Here is a 22,501-nt window from a genome sequence, read left to right as displayed (position 1 = left end):
TACCCCATCCGATGTCTCAGCTTGGGGCATGGCTGCTATCTGAGTATAGTGCTTTACTCCAAATCCTCAGAGCTGATGCAAGCAACCTCTACCTCTGGCATGATGTCTCAAAGAAAGATGGGAAAGACTCACATCCAGACCTCTTGAGTAAGAACTCTTTCTCCTCCAGTCTCAGGGCAGTGCTCATCCTGGAAATGGCTTCTCTAGTCCTCCTGTCTGGGCTTCTGGAGTTCTTTTTTATACTGCTCTTTTCCCCAGGAGCATGCTTGCCAGTCTCTGAGGGGCAGAGCTTTCTAGGCCCAATACTGCTCCAGTTTTTCCCCTGCCACAGCCAGAAAGAGGAGTCTGTAAACCCCATAATAAGGTCCCACAGCAAAGGCTCTTAGGCAAAGTAAGAAGTCATGGAATTAGAGGGAAGATCTTCTCATGGATCAGTAACTGATTAAAAAATAGGAAAGAAAGGGTAGGCATAAGGGTCAGTTTTCACAGAAAAGAGAGATAAACAGCAGGGACCCCAAGGATCTGTTTTGGAACCAGTGCTGTTCAACATATTCATAAATGATCTGGAAAAGAGGGTAAGAACAGTGAGGTGAAAACATTTACAGATGATGCAAAATTATTCAAGATAGTTAAGTCCAAATCTGACTGCAAAGAGTTACGGAGGGATCTCACAAAACTGGGTGACTGGGAAACAAAATGACAGATGAAATTCAATATTGATAAGTGCAAAGAAATTCACATTGGAAAACCTAATCCCAACTATACGTGCAAAATGATGGGGTCTATATTAGCTGTTACTACTCAAGAGAGAGCTCTTGGAGTCCTCATGGAAAGTTCTCGGAAAATATCTGCTTAATGTGCAGCATCAGTCAACAAAGCTAACAAAATGCTAGAAACCATTGGGAAAGAGAGAGATAATACGACAAAAAATATCATGATGCCCCTATATAAATTCATGGTACACGCCTTGAATACTGCATGCAGTTCTGGTTGTTCCATCTCAAAAAAAGATCTATTAGAATCAGAAGAAGTATGAAGAAAGGCAACAAAATGATTAGGGGCATGGAACAACTTCTGTCCAAGAAGAGATTTAAAAAACCAGACTCTTCAGCTTAGAAAAGACATCACTAAGGGAGGATATGATAGCAGTCTATAAAATAATGAATGGAGGAGAGAAAGTAAATAAGGAAGTGTTATTTACCCCTTAAGAACCTAGAGTCACCCAGTGAGGAAGTAGTATTTCCTTATGTTTGTTTTTAATCTGCTGCCTATTAAGTAGATTAAAAACAAACATAAGGAAATACTACTTCCCACAATGCACAGTCAACCTGTGGATTGCCAAGGGATATTGTGAGGCCAAAAGTATAACTGGGTTAAAAAAAGAATTAGAGAAGCTCAAGGAGGATAGATCCATCAATGGCTATTAGCCGAGATGATCAGAGATTCAACCCAATGCTCTGGGTATCCCTAAACCTCTGATTTTCAGGTTTCCAGGATGACAGGGGATGGATCACTGGAAAATTGCCCTGTTCTGTTCACTCCTTCTGAAGCGTCTGGCATTGGCTACTGTCAGAAGACAGGAAACTGGGCTAGATGGACCAATGGTCTGACCCTGCATGGCTGTTCTTATGTGAGGTTGCAGGTCTCCCAGAAACCTGTGCAGAGGAGAGGAAAAATCTGTTTACCCTGTGCATAAGTTGGTGGGTACAACCAGCACTGTGATGGTCACTGGGCTGTGATGTTAGCAGGATAGCTACATGGAATACAGACTCTCTCAGGAGAACCCAAAATGTATATAAATGACTATAAAGAAGCAAATAAAAAATGTTTACATCATCTGTGATGTTGTACTGACTATACAGCTTATAACAATAGATTTAATCTATTTTGTTTGGGGTTTTATAGATAAGCCATGAGGTCTTGTAAATTTCCTCTTTATTTCAGGAGAAAGCTTATAGAATAAAAATATTTATAAGCAGTTAGGTTTACAAACGCCAAGTCTTTATCTCTGTCATCCTTCCTATAAGAAGCATCAGTACATAAATCGAGATTATTATCTGGTTTCTGAATCTGTGTTCATAATTCATGGTTGCCAATATGAATTTTCAGTTCTCGAGGGATGCTATCAGAAAGAGACTAGCTAAAGAGCACTGAGCAGGACTGGGGGTCTCAAATCCATAATCAAATATCTAGATTGATTGTGTCACTTGCACTTGTATTGATTTCAATTGGAAGAGTTGACCCAAGGGAATAATAACAATGGGGAATAAAACTGATTTAGGAGAACAAAATAAATCCTTCTGTGAGTGGTAATGAATTGGTACTATTTAACCCTTTCAATCACAGAGTGAAAACACTATTTATTTTTTCAGAATGCTGAGCTAGCCAAAAGAAATCGTATCAAAAATGCCAATACTGTCAAATGCCATTACACTAAGTTGTAATGCTCTAGAAGGAATGAAGTTCTAAGCATGATCTAGGATTTTTATTTGACATAAAACGTATTTATGGCTTTTCCAGTCAACATGTGACATCATAAATGATGCAGCTGTAGATCCAAAGTACCACAAAATCACTCAAGAGGACATTTATTGTACTTATTCAAGTAATTTAGAAGATATGTGAGAATCAGAAACAGAACTAAATAATGTATCTTTTTAGCTTATTCAATTATTGTGGCAAAAGCTAGGTAAAAATCATATGAATAGCATTATTTAGTTTGTTGTACACCATATCTACCAAAGAACACCAATCCTGAGCTCTAGGTACATTTGACATAATATAAAACGTTACATATTCAATCCAAGTCCAATTTGATCCCCATCATACAACCCAGATAAAAACTAATAATAAAAATATAAGAACTATCCCACGAAGTGATGCCCCCGCACCCCCAAAGCCAGTCCTCATCTTACTTCCCCCTTCCCTGAGAAAATAGATGGCCTTTGCTACATTCTCTGGAGGTCAGAAGACTTGTTATGGACAAACACATAAGATCATCCAAACTTATTTACCTCATCTGTTAGGGCTCTGATCTGTTGTATATTGTTGCTGGAGTGGACTGGGTTGCATACACAATAGTCACTCATTGGAAATATGTGCTGGTTGCCTTTCACTTCATAACTGGGCACAGGAACTAGTTGGCTTTCAGCAACAACTTAGAAGGGTGTAAGAAATAATATAAAGCAGAGGAAGTCTGCTTCATTTTGCATTCTTCCTTTAGTTGCTTTTTCTGCTACATGATTAATGATATTTCTCAAAATTTTCTTCATTTTGAGAGTCATAACCCATGTTAGACTTTAAGGTACAAATTTGATGTGCCCTCAATTATTTCTGAAAATTATTTACCTCAGAAAAAAAAGAATAATGAAACTGAATTTATGGAAATTGTTATTAATATTTAAGGAATGAATACTTTTGCAGGAAGAGCACTGAGAACATTTTCAGTCTTGTGCATGAATACTTTATTGTGACCGCCATTTTCAGACATTGTCTACTATGCTTCCTGAATTTGGGCTTTGACAGGTTGAAAGGCACCTACACCATGAATTTGGTCCTGAGAGTCTTGCTGGGAATTGAAGACTGTAAATAATATTTAGCAACCAAAAGCCAGCCTTCCTCAGTGCACAGTTCACCAAATCCATCTAGAGCAACAACACAGGTTGGGAGAACTGTTTGCTATTGAAACATCTGAAAATCTAGGCTTTTCTTGGTCTGCCATCCAATTACTGATCAGGCCTGTGTCTTCTTAGCTTGCAAGAGTGGATGAAGACATACCTAAAAGTGATAGGGCACATCGTTGTGTATCTGCACTACAATATGGTAGCAATGAAGCTGCACATGGCACACTGAGCAGAAGCAGACTGGTTAACTATGGGAAAAAAGCAAAATGAAGGAGAGAAAGATCTTGAAAACAATATTAGTTGTAGTTTGACACTGAGGTCTTCTACAGAACTATGAAACACAAAACCATGGTCCACTATAGAAGGGATATAAGAGAAGTTAAAGAAAGGACGTTTTCCTTGTATTGTCTCCAATAAAGCCATATACTGCATGAAACAGGAAAGAAAAGAATATCTGATGCTGAAGGAAAACCTGTTTGTACTTAGCTTATTGTGAAACTGTTCAAGGACTATTCAGCCATGAATAAACATTGTTCAGTAATTCTGCTAATGTGTGTGTAAAACCTGGAGTTTTCTGTGGTGTAAATTCTGGTCACATAAATCAGAGTTTAAATAGTGCATTCCTCTGCGTTGAACTTGCCTTCAAGTCCTGTACACATATACTGATATAACATGCATATTCAGATCATTCCCCACCCCTCATCTTTAGGACTTGTATATAATCTCAATTTCATGTAATCATAATATTTAACAGTTACATAGTACTTTACATTTTCAAGTGCTGTACAAACATTAACCAATTAATCTTCACAACATTCCTGGGAGGTAGATAAGTATTATTTTCCTACCTTTACAGACAGGGAGACAGTACAGAGAGGTTAAATGACTTATCCCAGGTCACAGAGTAAATCAGTAGCATGACTGATATTGAACTTAATCCACTAGAGCCTACTGCATTTTTCACGAGCATTTGGAGACACCAAAAGTATACCATACATACAATTTGCTAGACTATTTTAAAAAATAAATAACTTGGAGCTGCAGAACCTCTACGCAATACAATAGTGTATCAAAATACAATGGGCTAGGGCCTCAGATGGTGTAAATGTATATCTACTGACTTAAATGGAAGTGCCTCCATTCACACTAGCAGAGAATCTGGCTAAAGAGAATTCATTTATGAGTTGTCTCATTATCCTAAAGTGTTATGACATCACAATAATGCCTCTGATTGAAACAGGGTTAAAATGTATTTAGTGATACATCACATAAGTACAGAGAAGTTAAGTCACGCTTCAATCACCCTAGTTTCATTTACTCATAGTGGACTCTCTTTCTTTCTTTGAAGTTCAAGGCTTCTCTCTACCCTTCCCCAAGCTGTCATCTCAAGGTGGGTAATATTACTCTCAGTGGTGCAGAACTTAATGTAAAAAGAAAAGGAGGACTTGTGGCACCTTAGAGACTAACAAATTTATTTGAGCATAAGCTTTCGTGAGCTACAGCTCACTTCATCAGATGCATTTGGTGGAAAATACAGAGGGGAGATTTATATACACACACAGAGAACATGAAACAATGGGTTTTATCATACACACTGCAAGGAGAGTGATCACTTAAGATGACTGAAGGTAAAAAATCCATTACAATCTACATACCACACAGACTATGCTGACAGCTTGTGCTACACACTCTCAAAGAAACTGCGGAACCACCTGATCAACATCCTTTACAGCAAACAGGGAAAGATTAAAAATGAGCTCTCAAAACTGGATACTCTCATAAAGAACCAACCTTCCACACAAACTTCCTCGTGGCTGGACTTTACAAAAACTAGACTAGCCATTTACAACACACACTTTGCTTCTCTACAAAAGAAAAAGGACACTAAGCTATTTAAACTACTACATGCCACAAGGGGCCACAACAGTGGTTCCCGTAACCCACCCAGCAATATTGTTAATCTATCCAATTATACTCTTAACCCAGCAGAAGAATCTGTCTTATCTCGGGGCCTCTCCTTTTGCCCCTCCACCCCCAAGAACATGATACAGTTCTGTGGTGACCTAGAAGCCTATTTTCGACGTCTCCGACTCAAGGAATATTTCCAACACACCTCTGACCAACATATTAACCCACAGAGACCTTCCTACCAACACTACAAAAAGAAGGATTCTGGGTGGACTCCTCCTGAAGGTCGAAACAGCAGACTGGACTTCTACATAGAGTGCTTCCGCCGACGTGCACGGGCTGAAATTGTGGAAAAGCAGCATCAGTTGCCCCATAACCACAGCCGTGCAGAACACAATGCCATCCGCAGAATCAGAAACAACTCTGACATCATAATCAAAAAGGCTGACAAAGGAGGTGCTGTCGTCATCATGAATAGGTCAGAGTATGAACAAGAGGCTACTAGGCAGCTCTCCAACACCACTTTCTACAAGCCATTACCTTCTGATCCCACTGAGAGTTACCAAAAGAAACTACAGCATTTGCTCAAGAAACTCCCTGAAAAAGCACAAGAACAAATCCTCACAGACACACCCCTAGAATCCCGACCTGGGGTATTCTATCTGCTAACCAAGATCCATAAACCTGGAAATCCTGGACACCCCATCATCTCAGGCATTGGCACCCTGATAGCAGGATTGTCTGGCTATGTAGACTCCCTCCTCAAGCCCTACGTTACCAGCACTCCCAGCTATCTTCGAGACACCACTGACTTCCTGAGGAAACTACAATCCATTGGTGATCTTCCTAAAAACACCATCCTAGCCACTATGGATGTAAAAGCCCTCTACACCAATATTCCACACAAAGATGGACTACAAACCGACAGGAACAGTATCCCCAATAATGTCACAGCTCACCTGGTGGCTGAACTTTGTGACTTTGTCCTCACCCATAACTATTTCACATTTGGGGACAATGTATACCTTCAAATCAGCGGAACTGCGATGGGTACCCGCATGGCCCCACAGTATGCCAACATTTTTATGGCTGACTTAGAACAACGCTTCCTCAGCTCTCGTCCCCAATGCCCCTACTCTACTTGCGCTACATTGATGACATCTTCATCATCTGGACCCATGGAAAAGAAGCCCTTGAGGAATTCCACCAGGATTTCAACAATTTCCATCCCACCATCAACCTCAGCCTGGACCAGTCCACACAAGAGATCCACTTCCTGGACACTACGGTACTAATACGCGATGGTCACATAAACACCACCCTATAACGGAAACCTACTGACCGCTATTCCTACCTACATGCCTCTAGCTTTCATCCAGATCATACCACACAATCCGTTGTCTACAGCCAAGCTCTACGATATAACCGCATTTGCTCCAACCCCTCAGACAGAGACAAACACCTACAAGATCTCTATCATGCATTCTTACAACTAAAATACCCACCTGCTGAAGTGAAGAAACAGATTGACAGAGCCAGAAGAGTACCCAGAAGTCACCTACTACAGGACAGGCCCAACAAAGAAAATAACAGAATGCCACTAGCCATCACCTTCAGCCCCCAACTAAAACCACTCCAATGCATCATCAAGGATCTACAACCTATCCTGAAGGATGACCCATCACTCTCACAGATCTTGGGAGACAGGCCAGTCCTTGCTTACAGACAGCCCCCCAATCTGAAGCAAATACTCACCAGCAACCACACACCACACAACAGAACCACTAACCCAGGAACCTATCCTTGCAACAAAGCCCGTTGCCAACTCTGTCAACATATCTATTCAGGGGATACCATCATAGGGCCTAATCACAACAGCCACACTATCAGAGGCTCGTTCACCTGCCCATCTACCAATGTGATATATGCCATCATGTGCCAGCAATGCCCCTCTGCCATGTACATTGGTCAAACTGGACAGTCTCTACGTAAAAGAATAAATGGACACAAATCAGACGTCAAGAATTATAGCATTCAAAAACCAGTTGGAGAACACTTCAATCTCTCCGGTCACTCGATTACAGACCTGAGGGTGGCTATCCTTCAACAAAAAAACTTCAGAAACAGACTCCAACGAGAGACTGCTGAATTGGAATTAATTTGCAAACTGGATACAATTAACTTAGGCTTGAATAGAGACTGGGAACGGATGAGTCATTACACAAAGTAAAACTATTTCCCCATGTTATTTCTCCCCCCCACCCAACCCCACTCCCCACTGTTCCTCAGATGTTCTTGTTAACTGCTGGAAATAGCCTACCTTGCTTGTCACCATTAAAGGTTTTCCTCCTTTCCCCCCCTGCTGCTGGTGATGGCTCATCTTAAGTGATCACTCTCCTTACAGTGTGTATGATAAAACCCATTGTTTCATGTTCTCTGTGTGTGTATATAAATCTCCCCTCTGTATTTTCCACCAAATGCATCCGATGAAGTGAGCTATAGCTCACGAAAGCTTATGTTCAAATAAATGTGTTAGTCTCTAAGGTGCCACAAGTCCTCCTTTTCTTTTTGCGAATACAGACTAACACGGCTGCTACTCTGAAACCAGAATTTAATGTGCATATCAAAGAAATCAAGAAGCCTTACTAAAGAATTTAGGTCCAATGTGTTGTAGAATATATGGAGCCCTGACTACCAGACAGGGATAAATTACTGAAGGAACGTTGTGGTGGCTTTCTCTATACTTAATGTGCTATTGCTAGCACAGGAGTATCTGAGGTAATAAACTTCTGTTGTGAGTAACTAAAACACTGGAATCAAGCTGAGGCACTTGATTCAAGAAACCACAGAAAAGTAAATGGAACACTGATATTTATTTTTTTGGAGAAGATATTAAATTTCTGTGATGCTGTCTTCTTGAATCTTTTATTTACATCATAAGTTCAGTTTCTGTAGGTGAATAACTGTTTCAAGAATGGCCTAAAAAGTGAATAATTATTAATGGACTGGTTAAAAAAGGAATAATTGTTTGAGTGAATGGGATGTTTTGAAAATGAGTGATGTGATTTGATTATATATATCGGGAAAATCTGCAATGTATGGTGGCCTGAAATTAAGGTCTTTGTGGCAAAACAAACAAACCAATCAATCCTCAAAGTAATGCAAGCTAATACACCATACACTTGTGCTTACAATTAAAAATTATACATTCAGTTGCAACAGTTATGAACACAAATGGAAATTCAGACATCTAAATATGCATTTGAATGCACAGTCACAGTAATTGTGTAAACAATTTAGATTATTGTATACACAAGTGAGTCTCCATCCATAGAAAATTTGACTCATTGTGTGTAAATTAGATCTTTTTTTTGTCATTTCTGAGAGGATAAATATTTGATTTTTCTAGGAGTTGATTGGCTGAAATCTTTTTCTTGTCATATCTAAGGGGAAAGTACTAATCCTTGTAATTCTGCTTTTTTGAAGACATCATCTCACAGGAGTCTCACTCTTGGGCCTCAAACCGTCAATAGATTGGGAATTCCCATAATTTAAGAGATGAGTGTTGTTACCACATGTCAGCAGGTTGCACATTCCATTCTGTGTGAATTGAAAAACCCGCTTTTGCCACCAATCATCTGTCCCTGTTTCTGAGCAAGAGGTTCAAGTTTTAACCTATGTTCACCATCTATGGCCCGTTTCAAAAGTGTGCCTAAGCACTAAATCAGGAACCTACTGGGAAAAGGGAAGCTTCTCCTAGAAGCTGCGTTAGTAGACAACCAATTTACTCAACCAGATTTTTTAAAATTTCTTCAACAAATGCCAAAGTTAAAACAAAAATTGAAACATGGAAATACCCCAGTGGATAAAGGGAAACATAAAACATAGTACTTAAATTATGTGTAACCCTATGGATACAGAAAAACACATCCTGGTTGCAAGATCCAAGGCTTGGAGGGGAGGTTAGTATGCGAGTGAGAATCCTATGGGAGACTGCCAAACAAACAGAGTTACAAGGTTCATAATTACCCTTCTTTAAGGATACCAGAAGAATATCAGAGCTTAAAAGTAGTTTGAGGGATGTCTAACAAAAAACACTGCAAAAAGCAGTGGAAAATAATATAGCAAGGACTATATCTCCACTTTGACTTAAGCGATATAACAAACACGGAGGTTAGGACCATGCTCAAGCCACCCACAAAAGGGCCACTGTGGGTCAGAGCTCTGGCTAAGTCAAACTTGTTGCCAAATGAATCCAAATACACATGGGGCTAGAACTCTGGCCCACCTATGGACCCTTGCACCACTCTGGTGGTGCAAAAGGGTCATAAATCCAGTTTAATCAGCCAGCAGACGATTTCCTGTTGCAGCTCCTGCCTTAGGGCCATTGCTAGGAGAAGAGGGTCATGGCTGACATGTCACTTGCCCTGATTTTTCCCAGCTGCCAAGTGGTTCAATGAGGGTGCCAGCAGCCAGGTGTGATTTGCCCTAAGTTGCACTGGGTCCACTCAGCTTTGCTCCCTTGCCCTCTTGAGTTCTATGCAAAGTGGATCTAGGCTAGACCCAAAGCCTAAATCTTTCATCAAGACAGACACACAGGTAATCAAGCAGTCCTTGTGGGGCACTTAAAGAGATCAACATAGAACTGAATATCTCCTGCCTTAGATATTGCATTTGTAATACAAAGTCCTATTACAGATTTCTCCAAAGGAGGCAGCAAATCTTGAAAAACTTTTTCCAAGACTCCTCTAGTTTGCTTCAAGATATGTCTCTGTAATTCTATGCTATCATGAAACAGGTTGTCAGGAAGATGGCTTTAGAGTTGGGACAGAACTCAGGATCTGTATAACCACCTGTAGTCAGATTTGCAGTTTAACAGGAACAAGTATTTATTTGGAAACCATACCCATGTAGATCAGAATGGTGTATAACAGGCTCATCAAAACTTCCTCCTCGGTTTGTTCAAGCCCTCGCAACTAGAGGTATAGTCAGAAAGACACACAAAAGCCTCCATGCTGTTTGCTAGAGAAGGCTACTATGGTTACAGAAAAGTCTTTCTTAGCCCTGGTCTACACTACAAACTTATGTTGGTATAACAACATTGTTCAATGGATTTTAGCTATACTAGCCTAACCCCTGATGTTGACAGCACTATGTCGATGGGAGGGCTTCTCCCCTCAACATATCTACTGCCTCTCAGGGAGGTGATCTACCGATGCCAACAGGAGAAGCTCTCCCATCAGCATAGATAGTGTCTTCCCCAAGCGCTACAGCTACAGCGGTGTAAGTGTAGACAAACCCTTAGATGCGATGGAACAGCATAGTCAAACTGTGAAAAGATCCAACCTTAGCATTTTCTTTTGACAGAAAATCCAAGCAGCACCTCCGGATCTGTGATCTGCATCTGTAGCTCCACCATGACCATTTTAGTCTGTTTATGATAGAATTTCCCCTCCTTATCTACTTGGCTATTAGTGGACGGTGACGAGGGTCTTAACTGTTTCCTAAGACCCATACCCTACTGATATGTAAACAACAAAAAATAGGAGGTCAGCTTCCTGACACCATTGGAGCTCTTTGGTACTGACAAACCAGGAAATTTCATACAAATTTATATTAAGTGAATTTCATGATTAAGCACTCAAAAGTCAGGAAATGCCAAAGTTAAGATTGCCTATGCAACCTTAACTCACTCTTTTGTGTTTTTGCATTACCATGCAGTCCTTAATTACAAAATCACATACTATTTCCTAAATAATATTACAATTTCTTTACAACATCTGTGGGTAATTTTAAAGGGTATCATTTGTCCCCATATCAAGAACACTGTATATGATTAAATACAGTTTATTATAGCAAGGAAATAACCAATAAACCATTAGGCAGTTTAATATTCTTTAAACTCCAGAGTGGCAGAGTTACTAGAAATATATAGCTAGATGGAAAATTAGCAAGATATCATCTTAAATAATGATGTATGGTAGTCACTTTTTTGTGAGAATCAGGTGTGTATCAAGCAGACAGATACAGACGTGTGTATGAAATTCAAAAGGTTTTGGATGGAATAAAACAGCCTAGGGACAACTGAGCCTAGGGACAACTACAAAATATTCAGCAGGAAGATCAGCTGGCGCCTTCAAAAATGTTGGGATAACAGGTTCATGACACGGAAAGTGTTAAGATTACATGTTATTTAAACACTTTCTATGTCACGAACCTGCTATCTCAACATACCATATGCTATAGTAGGTCACTGATAAGATAACAGCATATCAAATACAGTTTACGGGATATACATTGGGGATGGGTTGGTAAAAAACTATATAAATTCAATGGGATGTGTCTGAAAGGATCACTGCTTCATATATCGATACCCCTTGCCATACTTAGAAGCTATTTTTCATGAAGAAAGACTCCATCACTTAATGAAGCGTATATATCATGGGCCCAACCCTTTGAGGTGCTGAATTGCTCTTGTAAAAATGCCATGAAAATGCTACATATTTGGAGGTTGACCCTGTGAGAGGCTGCATAGTTATTTACAATGAAAGACGATGGTGCTCGCACTTCAGAAGATCAGTCCTTTGATCAAAACACATCGTGACTCATTCTATAGCTACTTTTTTCGGATGCCTTTGCATGCCTAAATATTTGTTTGCTTTTCTTTAGCTTCAAGTTTTCCTTCCCAAATTTAAGACATTCTTTAAATAAGGAGTGTTGTTTCTTAATGTCTAAATAAACGTAAGTAAAACCACATAGGTAATTTATATTTCATTACTATGTTGCCAGTACAGTTCTTATGATATTTGGTGTTTTTCTTAAGGCCCCAGGTCAGTATTAATGGGATTATGTGAGAATCTCAACTTTCCTTTTACAAAAAAGTAAGTTTCTAGCCCTGATGGTTGCAAAGAAAAATTTGAAAACATGAGTACAATGTATCCCAAGGACACCAAAACTAGGAGATACCTTTCCCCTGGAAAAAAATACAACTTTTTAAGCCAATCTCATGATTTTTGAGGTCCTAACTCATTATTTTTTAATGTGGTGGGGTAGGCATTACTGTAGTTGCATTCCATTTGTTTATAATCTTGTCTATCTGGTCTGAGATGACTGTTTCAAGTCTATAGAATTGGTTGGGGTTTCGCAGTATAGAACCACCAATGGCTATTAGCCAAAATGATCAGGCACGCAACCTCATGGTCTGGGTGTCCCTAACCCTCAGACTGCCAGATGCTGGGATTGGATGACAGGGGATGGATCACTCGATAATTGCCCTGTTTTGTTCATTCCCTCTGAGCATCTGGTACTGGCCACTGTCAAAGGACAGGGTACTGGGCTAGATGGACCACTGGTCTGGCCCAGTATGGCGATTCTTATGATCCCATAACTAAATGCTATGATGAAATGGCTTCAAGGAGTAATTGGTAATCGCCAAAATGACTTTACTGTTCTGGGACCACACAGCAATGTCCAGTTTCCCCCCATAATGACCATTCTTTTGGCACCTAGTAATCATACAAGTGCCCTGGAGCAGAATATATCAATGTTTCTGCTGAGTAAGAAAGGGACAAGCCTGCCCATATATAGGATCAGATACGAGACTGTAAGAGATTCAAATTTTCAGCAGAAGCTACAGTTTGTATAATCTCTTTGAGACTATACACACCATAAGGCATTTACATAGTGTATATCCACTTATAGTAGATAAACATATATAGACACATAAAGTACAACACTCTAGCATAAACGTGATTGCTACCTCCCACTTTTTGAAAGGAAGCTGAGTGCTTCATCTCTAAAACATGTTCAGTCTGCTTGGTTTGGGATCCAAGATCTAAAGTCTGTTTCCTAATTTAGTCTCCCAAACTGAAGCTTAGCACACTGACAAACAGGCCACTGACCCAAGCTTAGGATGCAATTATTTTGATGCTAACATATCTTTATATGAGCCAAATTCCACCCCCAATGTATACATTATAATTGCTGCCTCTTTAACAGACATCACTGCAATGGCTGAAATATAGTTGTTCATTATGTCAAAGAAATAGCTATTAACCATCAGGTAATTCAATAAGCTTTGTATAAATCTAATGAACAGATGATGTCTTAAATAAGTTTGATGAATTAATGTGCAATTTCTTTACTGCAGAGGAACATATACTCCCAAACAGTGAGCATAAATGTCAACTGCTAGAGCTGCTGACTTCTGAGGTGGAGAGGAATAATATTTAAACACTATTATTTATTTAACGTTGCAAACCAAAGTTTCAGCAACAGTGAACAAATGTAATGAAATGTTGTGTGTTCCATTCCCTAGACAATTCTTCCAACCCCCCAGTACCTCCTCCTGAGTTGGTCTAACACAGCAACCTCTTTAAGTCAAATCTTGTAATTGCTTCCAATTTGCCTGTTTTGCTTTTGGCAATTAGCAAACTGAAATGTTATCATGAAAGAGTCCATCTCATTTATAAGGCCAGGTTTTTCCCTCCACTAAAATATGCAGCCACTCTGTTCTTTATTACCAGCAGGAGATAAATGGCTGGTTTTCGTTGCTGAAGAATATATAATGGTTAAAAAGTCACTTTTTTCCTCCAGCTCTACATAAATCACAGAACTAGTCAATATTTAATAATGCTTGCCTTGGTCTGGAGTCCCTTGATCACCCCTGTCATGTGTAATAGCTCCCTCTCCGATATCTTTGACATAAAAGCCCAGCTTTACTGCAATACTAACATGTAGAGGGTCATTACGGATCGACATTTACCTTAATCTGTGACTGCCAACCATGAACCGATAAATTCCAGCAGATTCCACTGGGAGAAATCAGTAAACTTCTCAGTGGAAAGAACTGAAGGAAAATTCTGCCGAGAACAGAATATATTTTCTACAAGGGCTGCTCTGCAAATGGGTTCTGACTTTTGAAAGTTCTCTTGCTGCGCAGCTTTGCAACATTTAATACCATTTTGATGGTTTGAGAGACGGGATGACAACCGAGGATGACATGACTTAGAAGGCAAGCAGAAATTTTCTCTGCAAAAACAATGCAAGATTAAACACAAGGGGAATATGGCTTTTGCATTATTCACCCTGCTGCTTTGGCGGAAATGGCTGTACTGTCCTGGGTCCAGCCAAAATGTTGCTCCTTTTTTTCATATCGATCATCACTCCTTCACCTCATAATCTTACAAGTGGTTTACAGCAGAATACATCAAAGCCTTCATTGCATAAAAAAGGGCTTTTGTGAGGGTCAGCTGAGACTGCCTACCACACATTAAATTCTTCAGCACATATGCTTCTCAAACATCTACACAAACAGGTGCATTTATATACTTCCTCTCAGAGGACAGAAATTGCAGTACGTATTTTTCTTTATTGGCAATACTGGAAGAATCAAACTGTTTTTACTTTGATTATTTAAAAAAAGACAACTTAAAAAGCCATCAGTGATTCACCATCACACGTATTACTGTGCTTAGGATACTGATTAAATTTTATTTGTCTACAGTACATAAAAGGATTAACACAGAGTAAATAACTATCATCTGAACATTGTTTTTCAGCAGAGTTTTTTCATAATTATCAATATCACCAGAAATACTTTTATAGCTACCTTACAACAATCATAATTTAAAAGACAATAAAAATTAATGACAATATTTGCTATTAAGGTAGAATTTATAAATGTTATTTGTGTATGATATTTTATTATAACTTAAAAGAGACTTGATAGCTTGATGCACATACATTTTTGTCAATGTTTATTCTTATTCATTACTCGTGTATTTTATAGTAAGTTGTTACAGAATTGTACCTAAGTTGTTGCACTGGGCAATTTCTTGAAAAACATGCATTCCATGTAGAGCATTAAAAAATTGCCCTGGTTACAGTTAGTTGTGTCTTGTATATTCCTTTACAAATATGTAAAGTGATTGTAAAACACCATTCTGATCTGGTAGAATTTTACACCCACACTGCATAACTTTGCACTGGTATAAATGACTACAGAAGGTACAAATACAATAAAGAGACAAAATAATTGTCCTTAATGTACATTAGAAGAGATAAGATCACCTTTCACCTATTTTTTATTTCATGGGTTGAAACTGTTTTGTTAAACAAAATAAAGTTACAATTTTTATTCAAATATTTTTGAAAAGAATAAGTGGTTGATGTCAGTAGGCACTACTCTTAAAAATGATCTCCTGAAAAACAGAAAGTTGCCTTGTTAATCTAATCAATACTTCTTTATCATTGCTTGTATAAATTGTACTGTACACAAACCCAAACCTGCAAACCTTATTCCTGTGAGTCGCTCTTACTCACAAAAGCAAACATATTGATATTGTGTGAATAGGGACTACTTGTCTGAGTAAGGGTTGCAAGATCAGAGCCTTTGTTTGTATCTTTAGATTGAAAGATTTTTGGGCAAGGATCTTGTCTTTTGTTGCCCATATATGTGTTGGCACTGGAAAGTACCATATGCAATTGCAGTAATATATCATTATATTACTAAAATGATCAACCACTTATTTGTGTGTCTGTGTCTCTCTCGCTCTCTCTCTGAAATCAATAACTTAAAGATAGTGGCAGAAAATTAAAATGCACTACTAAAGAAATACTTGAAAAAACCCGCAACAGAATTCTAGTGTTTTAAGTTTATTATTATTATAATGGTAAGATTAGATGTACTATAAAGAAAATACCTTGATTGGCATAGAAAAGACCAGTGACGAGGACTGCATAGGTTAACTGTCCATTAGGTTTATTCGGAGCTAGCCATTTTACTTGTATTCCTCTGGATCCATCAATGGTGGCAAATACTTCAAGTGTACCTTCAGGTGTAGCTTCAGTTGTACGAGCTTCGACCTGCAAATTTAACAGTCATGTAGAGTTTGTTGCTGTAGTTTGTAAATAACTGAATAAATCAATTATTCATTTTAATGCAAGTTTTCCTGATTAAAAAATTTAACAGTAACAAACACTTTATGTTGGCATACTACTGTTTTTTAAAAATAATGTCTTTTTCTTCCCCACACGCAAATTTGCCTCCCATTTGAAATATTTTATAAAAGAAAGAAAGAAAGAAAGAAAGAAAGAAAGAAAGAAAGAAAGAAAGAAAGAAAGAAAGAAAGAAGTGCAGTAGTGTTTGATAGCCTGAAAATGCGGTAGCACCTGATGCTAATGCATGAATCTTGCTCTGTGACCCAGAAAAAGATGGAGAGGGAACAAGGTTCCTTAAATTTGCTGATGGTAAAAGACAAGTCTGATACAATAATGTGCTTACGTCTGTTTAGTATATTACTAAAGATATTTGACAGAGAAAGAGTATCCTTAGATGAGCTTGGTTCAGAAACAGAATTACATTACTAACTTTCCAGCTCCAGAACCTGGAAGATTTAAGTTGAAATGATAAGTAGCCTTTGAGAGAAAATAAAAGCTGACAAGAGAGCTTGCATTTATTTATATAATGAAGCCCTAAAACTAAGATTCTTGTATCTTAAACAAAAATCTGAGTTGTAGGGTTTCATTATATATATAAATGAAAAATTTGTAATTACAGTGGAATTCAGTTTTATTAATTGTGGTTTGTAGCCATTATTCACAGTGCCATGGATCAAACTTTACAGTCCCAAAGTCATTTCTCATTTATGATGGCGTTTGTTTCTCAGCTGTAATTTATTTGATGTTTTCTAAGGTTGGAAAGGATTTTTATACCCTTTCTGAGTGGCACTCAGCTTCAGATAAAGAATGTTACAGTTTGTGGGTGTACTGTTTAGTGCCAATTTTAACCTGTCAAATCTGCTTTGGCATTAAGACATCTAAAGGAACTTTCTCTGTCCCTGTAAAATGGTGATTTTACTTCTTAGCACATCTGGTTTGGGAAGTTCATTGGTTTATTGACCTCTATATATTCTCTGATCCAGTAAAGCACTCAAGCACAAGCTTAACTTTAAACAGGTGAATATGATTACTCACAGACTTAAAGATAAGCAAATGCATCAGTGCTTTGCTGGATCAGGACCAAACTGTGCATTTGAATATTGCAGTCAAAATGGGGATTGCCCAAAATCAATCCTTATGACAGGATTCCACTATACTATGCTTTCTAATCTAAGTCAGATCCTGTGATGTACTGAGTGCTTAATGCAAGTTGCTGTGCAGCCCCAGCACCTCAGAGAATTGGAAGCCAACTGACTGCTTTGGTTCTCAGACTTATGAGTGAGGGGCTGATGTCCCCAATGACACACAGAGTGTACACATAACTGTTTAATGTATTGCATTGGTTCTGTCTTATAAAGTGTAGCCATAACTGTGAGAAGCGAGTGATTGGTGGGGGTCATTTTCAGTCCTGCACTATAATTATCTTCTTCTATCAAAAAGCTTAAGCAGTTCCTAAAACTCGGTGTATATGAAGTAATCTGCACCAAATCCCAAAGCTTTTGAATCTTGCACTTATCTTACCATATTTATATCTTGTTATTTTAAAGCATGTTGCAATATTATGAAGTCTTTTTTATCTCCTATTTTCTTCACATATTGTAAAAAATACAATATGTATAAAATGCTGCTACTACAAAAATACTATGCTAGCTATGATCAGCATAATGTCTGTAGCATATACTATGGCTATCCTGAAAATGCACATTAAATGGGACACTATTTGTGTAAACAATAGACACTAAGTAAATATTTCTGTATAACATAAGCACTGTTTCTTTTTCTACACATTATCTTATATTTAAAGTCTTTTGATATTTCCAGGTGTATTTTAATAAAAATTTTTAAAGTCACAAAAATACTCTTCAACCATACAAAGAAAATTCTAAAATAGGGATAAAAGGTAACAATAATGTTTATATTGTACTAAATATTTTTGGCAAAGTATACTAGGAGAATATACTAAAAATATATTTAGCCTAAAAAGGTGAAATTAGTATGTTTTAAATAGTGAGATGAGAATAGAAATATTCACTGATCATTAATCATATTTATCTTTCATTATATTATGAAATTAATGTCAAGACATCCCCCTACTGTCTTCATTTCTCTCATTTTTCTAAATCACATGCTGATTGTTTTTGCAGTGGTTTGTACATTTCAAAAACAGCAGATTTTTACATGTAAGGATGTATCTGAATTCTTCTACTGAATCAAATAGAAAATCTAACTTTATTTTCTCAAGAACATCCTTTTTGCTTAACAAAAGCAGCAAGATAAAATTAGTACAGATTCTAAAATGAGACACCATTATCTTTGCTAGCAAGAAATTAAAATTAAACATTTTGGAATACATATTTTCTAGGTTTATATTTCACTTGAAATAAATTTTAATCACTATGAAAAGCAGTTAAAACAAAACAAATCCTTATTGATAAATGCAACTGGCAACTCTCAAGAATCTGATTACAATCTTCACAGCTACCTTCAGAAAATGTAAGCTTGAGGAATCCGGCGCTTAATGTAGTCACATAGCATCTCTTCAATCGATTAGGGCACATTAAATAAAAGATTAGCAACAAAAATAGCTGGAAGGATAATATCAGTTTACTACTGGGAGATGTCCCCTGCAGTATTTAGAGTACTCAAAGAGCCAAAGTATTTTTAAAGTGTTGCATTTATACTGTAATTGATATAAAAATCTTTCAGACAAATCAAATGAAGATGTAGTGCTCGAACTTACTGGAAGCATTTAGGTGAGTTGCTCTAAATAAAGACATTGTACTTCAATTCCTGTGATTAGAGATGGATCACTGCCCGGGGAAAATAGTTTGTGTACTGAGCATGGGATGCAGTAAATATCAGCTAGAGCAACCCCTATTTTGAATTGTATTGAAAGTCAAGGCTGTGTTTGGAGTTTAGTGGAGAAATGAGAAAAAACATTTAAAAAAAATATTGTTTTGTCTCCCCCTTATTTTAGTGCATATTTGATGGCACTGATAAGCTGAATTAGCATGACATTTGTTTATATATGATGCCACTTGTTTAATGGTGCTATTTGCACATTGGAACAGGTGTGAATTATGTAATATCTAGATATTCATTCGGGAGTTTGAATTCCTAAAAAAAAGTTTAAATTTCTGGTATATGTGAAGCTTTAAAAAATGGGTAAGAAAAACTGGCAAAAAGCCACTCATGCTTTTAAGAGTAAATATCCATCAAAGCAGTCTTAGCTATAACATGTTTAATGGTTATAAAGTCTTCAGCCCTATTCTATGGATAGATGATATTACCAGCATTTGAAAGCAACTAATCTTGGGAAAAAAATGAGAAATGTGACAAAAAATAAGAATGCAAAAATTAAAACCTGAAGTTTTACTTTGAGGTAATATTTATATAGCACAGCTCACTGCCATTAGAAAGTCTGATGTTAATATAAATGCAGAGTGATCGGTAGAACTTTGTTTTAACAATTTTTAAAAATATAATTGTCTAGTTATTTTGACAAAGTATACTAAATTTTAAAAATTTACTGAAAAATTAAATCTTGGAAAAATATAAAGGGACATTTTAGCAATATTTAAAACAAAATTAGGCGAGCAATTATTATGAAAGTCATTGATCAGCCACAGCATTACAAAAACATACTGATTTATCAGTCTAGTAGCTTCTCTAAAGTTCTAGAATAACATATAAATGTTTTACGTCTCAGAAGACTTGTGTTTAGATGTCAACACTGATATTATGTAATCTTAAATTGCAAATACAGTGATTTTTTGGTACCAGAAAAATACAATATTTTCCTTTTAAACACAGATTTGGATTTTAAAATATTTGTCAATTACCATATCTTTTTGTAGTATTTTCATGTTTTGTCTTCTATAATCCTCAAATTATATTCAACCCTTTCAGTCAGGCAGCTAGAATTTTGCTCATTACTGGAATAGTAATTCTTTCCTTGTGTGTGTCCTTATAAATCAGGTTAAACCACATCTGCACCTTTTAAACATATTAACTCTACTTAATTTCAATAATATGTGTTTCAGCCTCACATTTAACTCCCTGTCACTTCTTTTACTGTACCTATGTGCTATTTTGGAACAGTGCCTAGTGATGACCAATCAAAACCTTAGCAGTTCTTAAATGGCATTTTTTATAAAATGTCACATTTTGCCAGATGGGTTAGTACTGACCAGAGTGAATCATCACCATTTACTCTGATATTCACTGCCATCTGACATTTATTACATTCCCAGAATGCAAACGGAGGTACTCACCAAGGGACCCAAAGCACAACCTTTTGCAGTACATGCCTGGACTCTGAAGGAATGTAGACTCCAAGGAGCAAGTCCATAAGCATAATAACTTAGCTGTGATGAGTTCTGCATCAGAACGCCATTCATATATAATCCGTAACTAGTAATAATACCTACAAAAACAATGTTAAATTTAACAGGGTTGACTTAATGCCTGTGTGACAACAGAAGTGCGTGGTGAAAAAACCTTGAAAGCTATAAAATACCGAGATGGTGTTAACTAATATTTTAAGTGACTGAAAGGATTTCAAGAACTGTATCAACAATACATGTAGGTCAGTGAAACAAAACGTACTCCCCATCTTTAAATGCTGAAAATCTGGCCAGTGGGCCGCATTCGTTTTGTACAAAATTTACACTGCACCAAAGAGCATGGTATAACAGACGTGCTTCTGAACTAAAACAGTCAAGGCAATCTTAGAACTGAGAAAGTTGATGCAATTCTCTTTCACAGCCTACTCTGCATGCAAATGCACATGTAGATTAAAACAAAGACATGAAAGATATATAGCAACCATTTTTAAACCTAACACCTTCAGACTTAGAAAAAATTGTGATCTACATTGTAAATGTAATGCTGAAGGAGAAGTCAGACCATGGCCAAAAGAACAATCCCTTCAACTATCACATTGACCTTAGCCTTCATTCCAATGGAACATTTTCAAAAGAATTCCTTACTTTTTTTTTAAAAAAAGTCTATTTTTAATGCTAAAATATTTCAAATAGTTAGCACTTGTAGTCTATATTTATGTAAAGCTCTATTACCTTTAGGATGCATGATAAGCAGACTGAAAATTTATTCTGTCACACTAAATACCTTAGGGAAATTCCCTTTTGTTGGCAAATGGCATGTAGACTTTCTGTCCACTATTCTCAAATGAAGTAGATCCACTATTAATCTGTCCCTTTCTAAATCACAATTTTTACCTGCTTGATTAAATAGAACTTACCTTGTACCTATTTTGGTCAATTTATTTTTTAGAATATGAAATAATATTGTTTCAGAGTATATTAGAGAAAAGATCTTGTAGTAAAATAGCTATACTCCTCTTAAAAATCAAAGGAATAAAATCTCCAGCCACTTAGACTTAGCATTATCAATACTTTGAGAGGAGGGTGTTAGTTGTTGATGTTAATTCTAAATTGCAGGGATTTGCTAGTCTCAGGCCTACGGGAACCCAAAGTGTTCACTTGTCCAATGGGGACACTAATAGGAATGTGCGAACCCTGTAGAATTCAGTTTATGAATGGACGAAAGAACTGTACACAGCAGTTTGGTTTTCATTGACTGAAGAAAATTGCTCCTTATGGGTTTGTTTCAATCTAGAGTTCAACCAATTGGAATCTCCAAAGGGCATCCCATCCCCACCCCCAACTACTCATTTCCTCCTCATACCTGGATACCTTCCTCCTCTCCCCCCGCCCTCTTAGCTGTTTGAATGCAGAATCCAAAGGCCAATTGAGCAGCTGGGGAAGGGATTGTAGGAGAAACCAAGGCCAGTTCAGAGGAAGTTTTCTAGCTTGCCCGCTATGCAGACAACCCATGCTCATCTCACAGGACTATAGCAATAGGCTGAGGTTTGCAAACACAGTGAATCTCAAATTCAAATCTAATATTAAAGTGGATTTGAGTATTTCGCAGAGCTACAGTACTGACCCTTTGTTCAACATGGGCACTGATCCTCCAAAACTGGGGTCCTTCCCCATAGGAAAACA

General features: G+C 37.5%; 1 protein-coding gene across 1 annotated transcript in view; it reads right to left on the bottom strand.

Annotated features, from left to right (window-relative positions):
- Positions 1-22,501, bottom strand: part of USH2A (usherin) — a 590,403-nt gene that overhangs the window by 229,258 nt on the left and 338,644 nt on the right. The window contains 2 exon segments of the mRNA XM_038396580.2: positions 16,235-16,397; positions 20,747-20,898. Coding sequence (XP_038252508.1) covers positions 16,235-16,397; positions 20,747-20,898 — 315 coding nt within the window.

Source organism: Dermochelys coriacea, chromosome 3, assembly GCF_009764565.3.
Source record: "Dermochelys coriacea isolate rDerCor1 chromosome 3, rDerCor1.pri.v4, whole genome shotgun sequence".
NCBI classification, from domain to species: domain Eukaryota; kingdom Metazoa; phylum Chordata; order Testudines; family Dermochelyidae; genus Dermochelys; species Dermochelys coriacea.
This window is presented reverse-complemented; position numbering and strand designations above follow the sequence as displayed.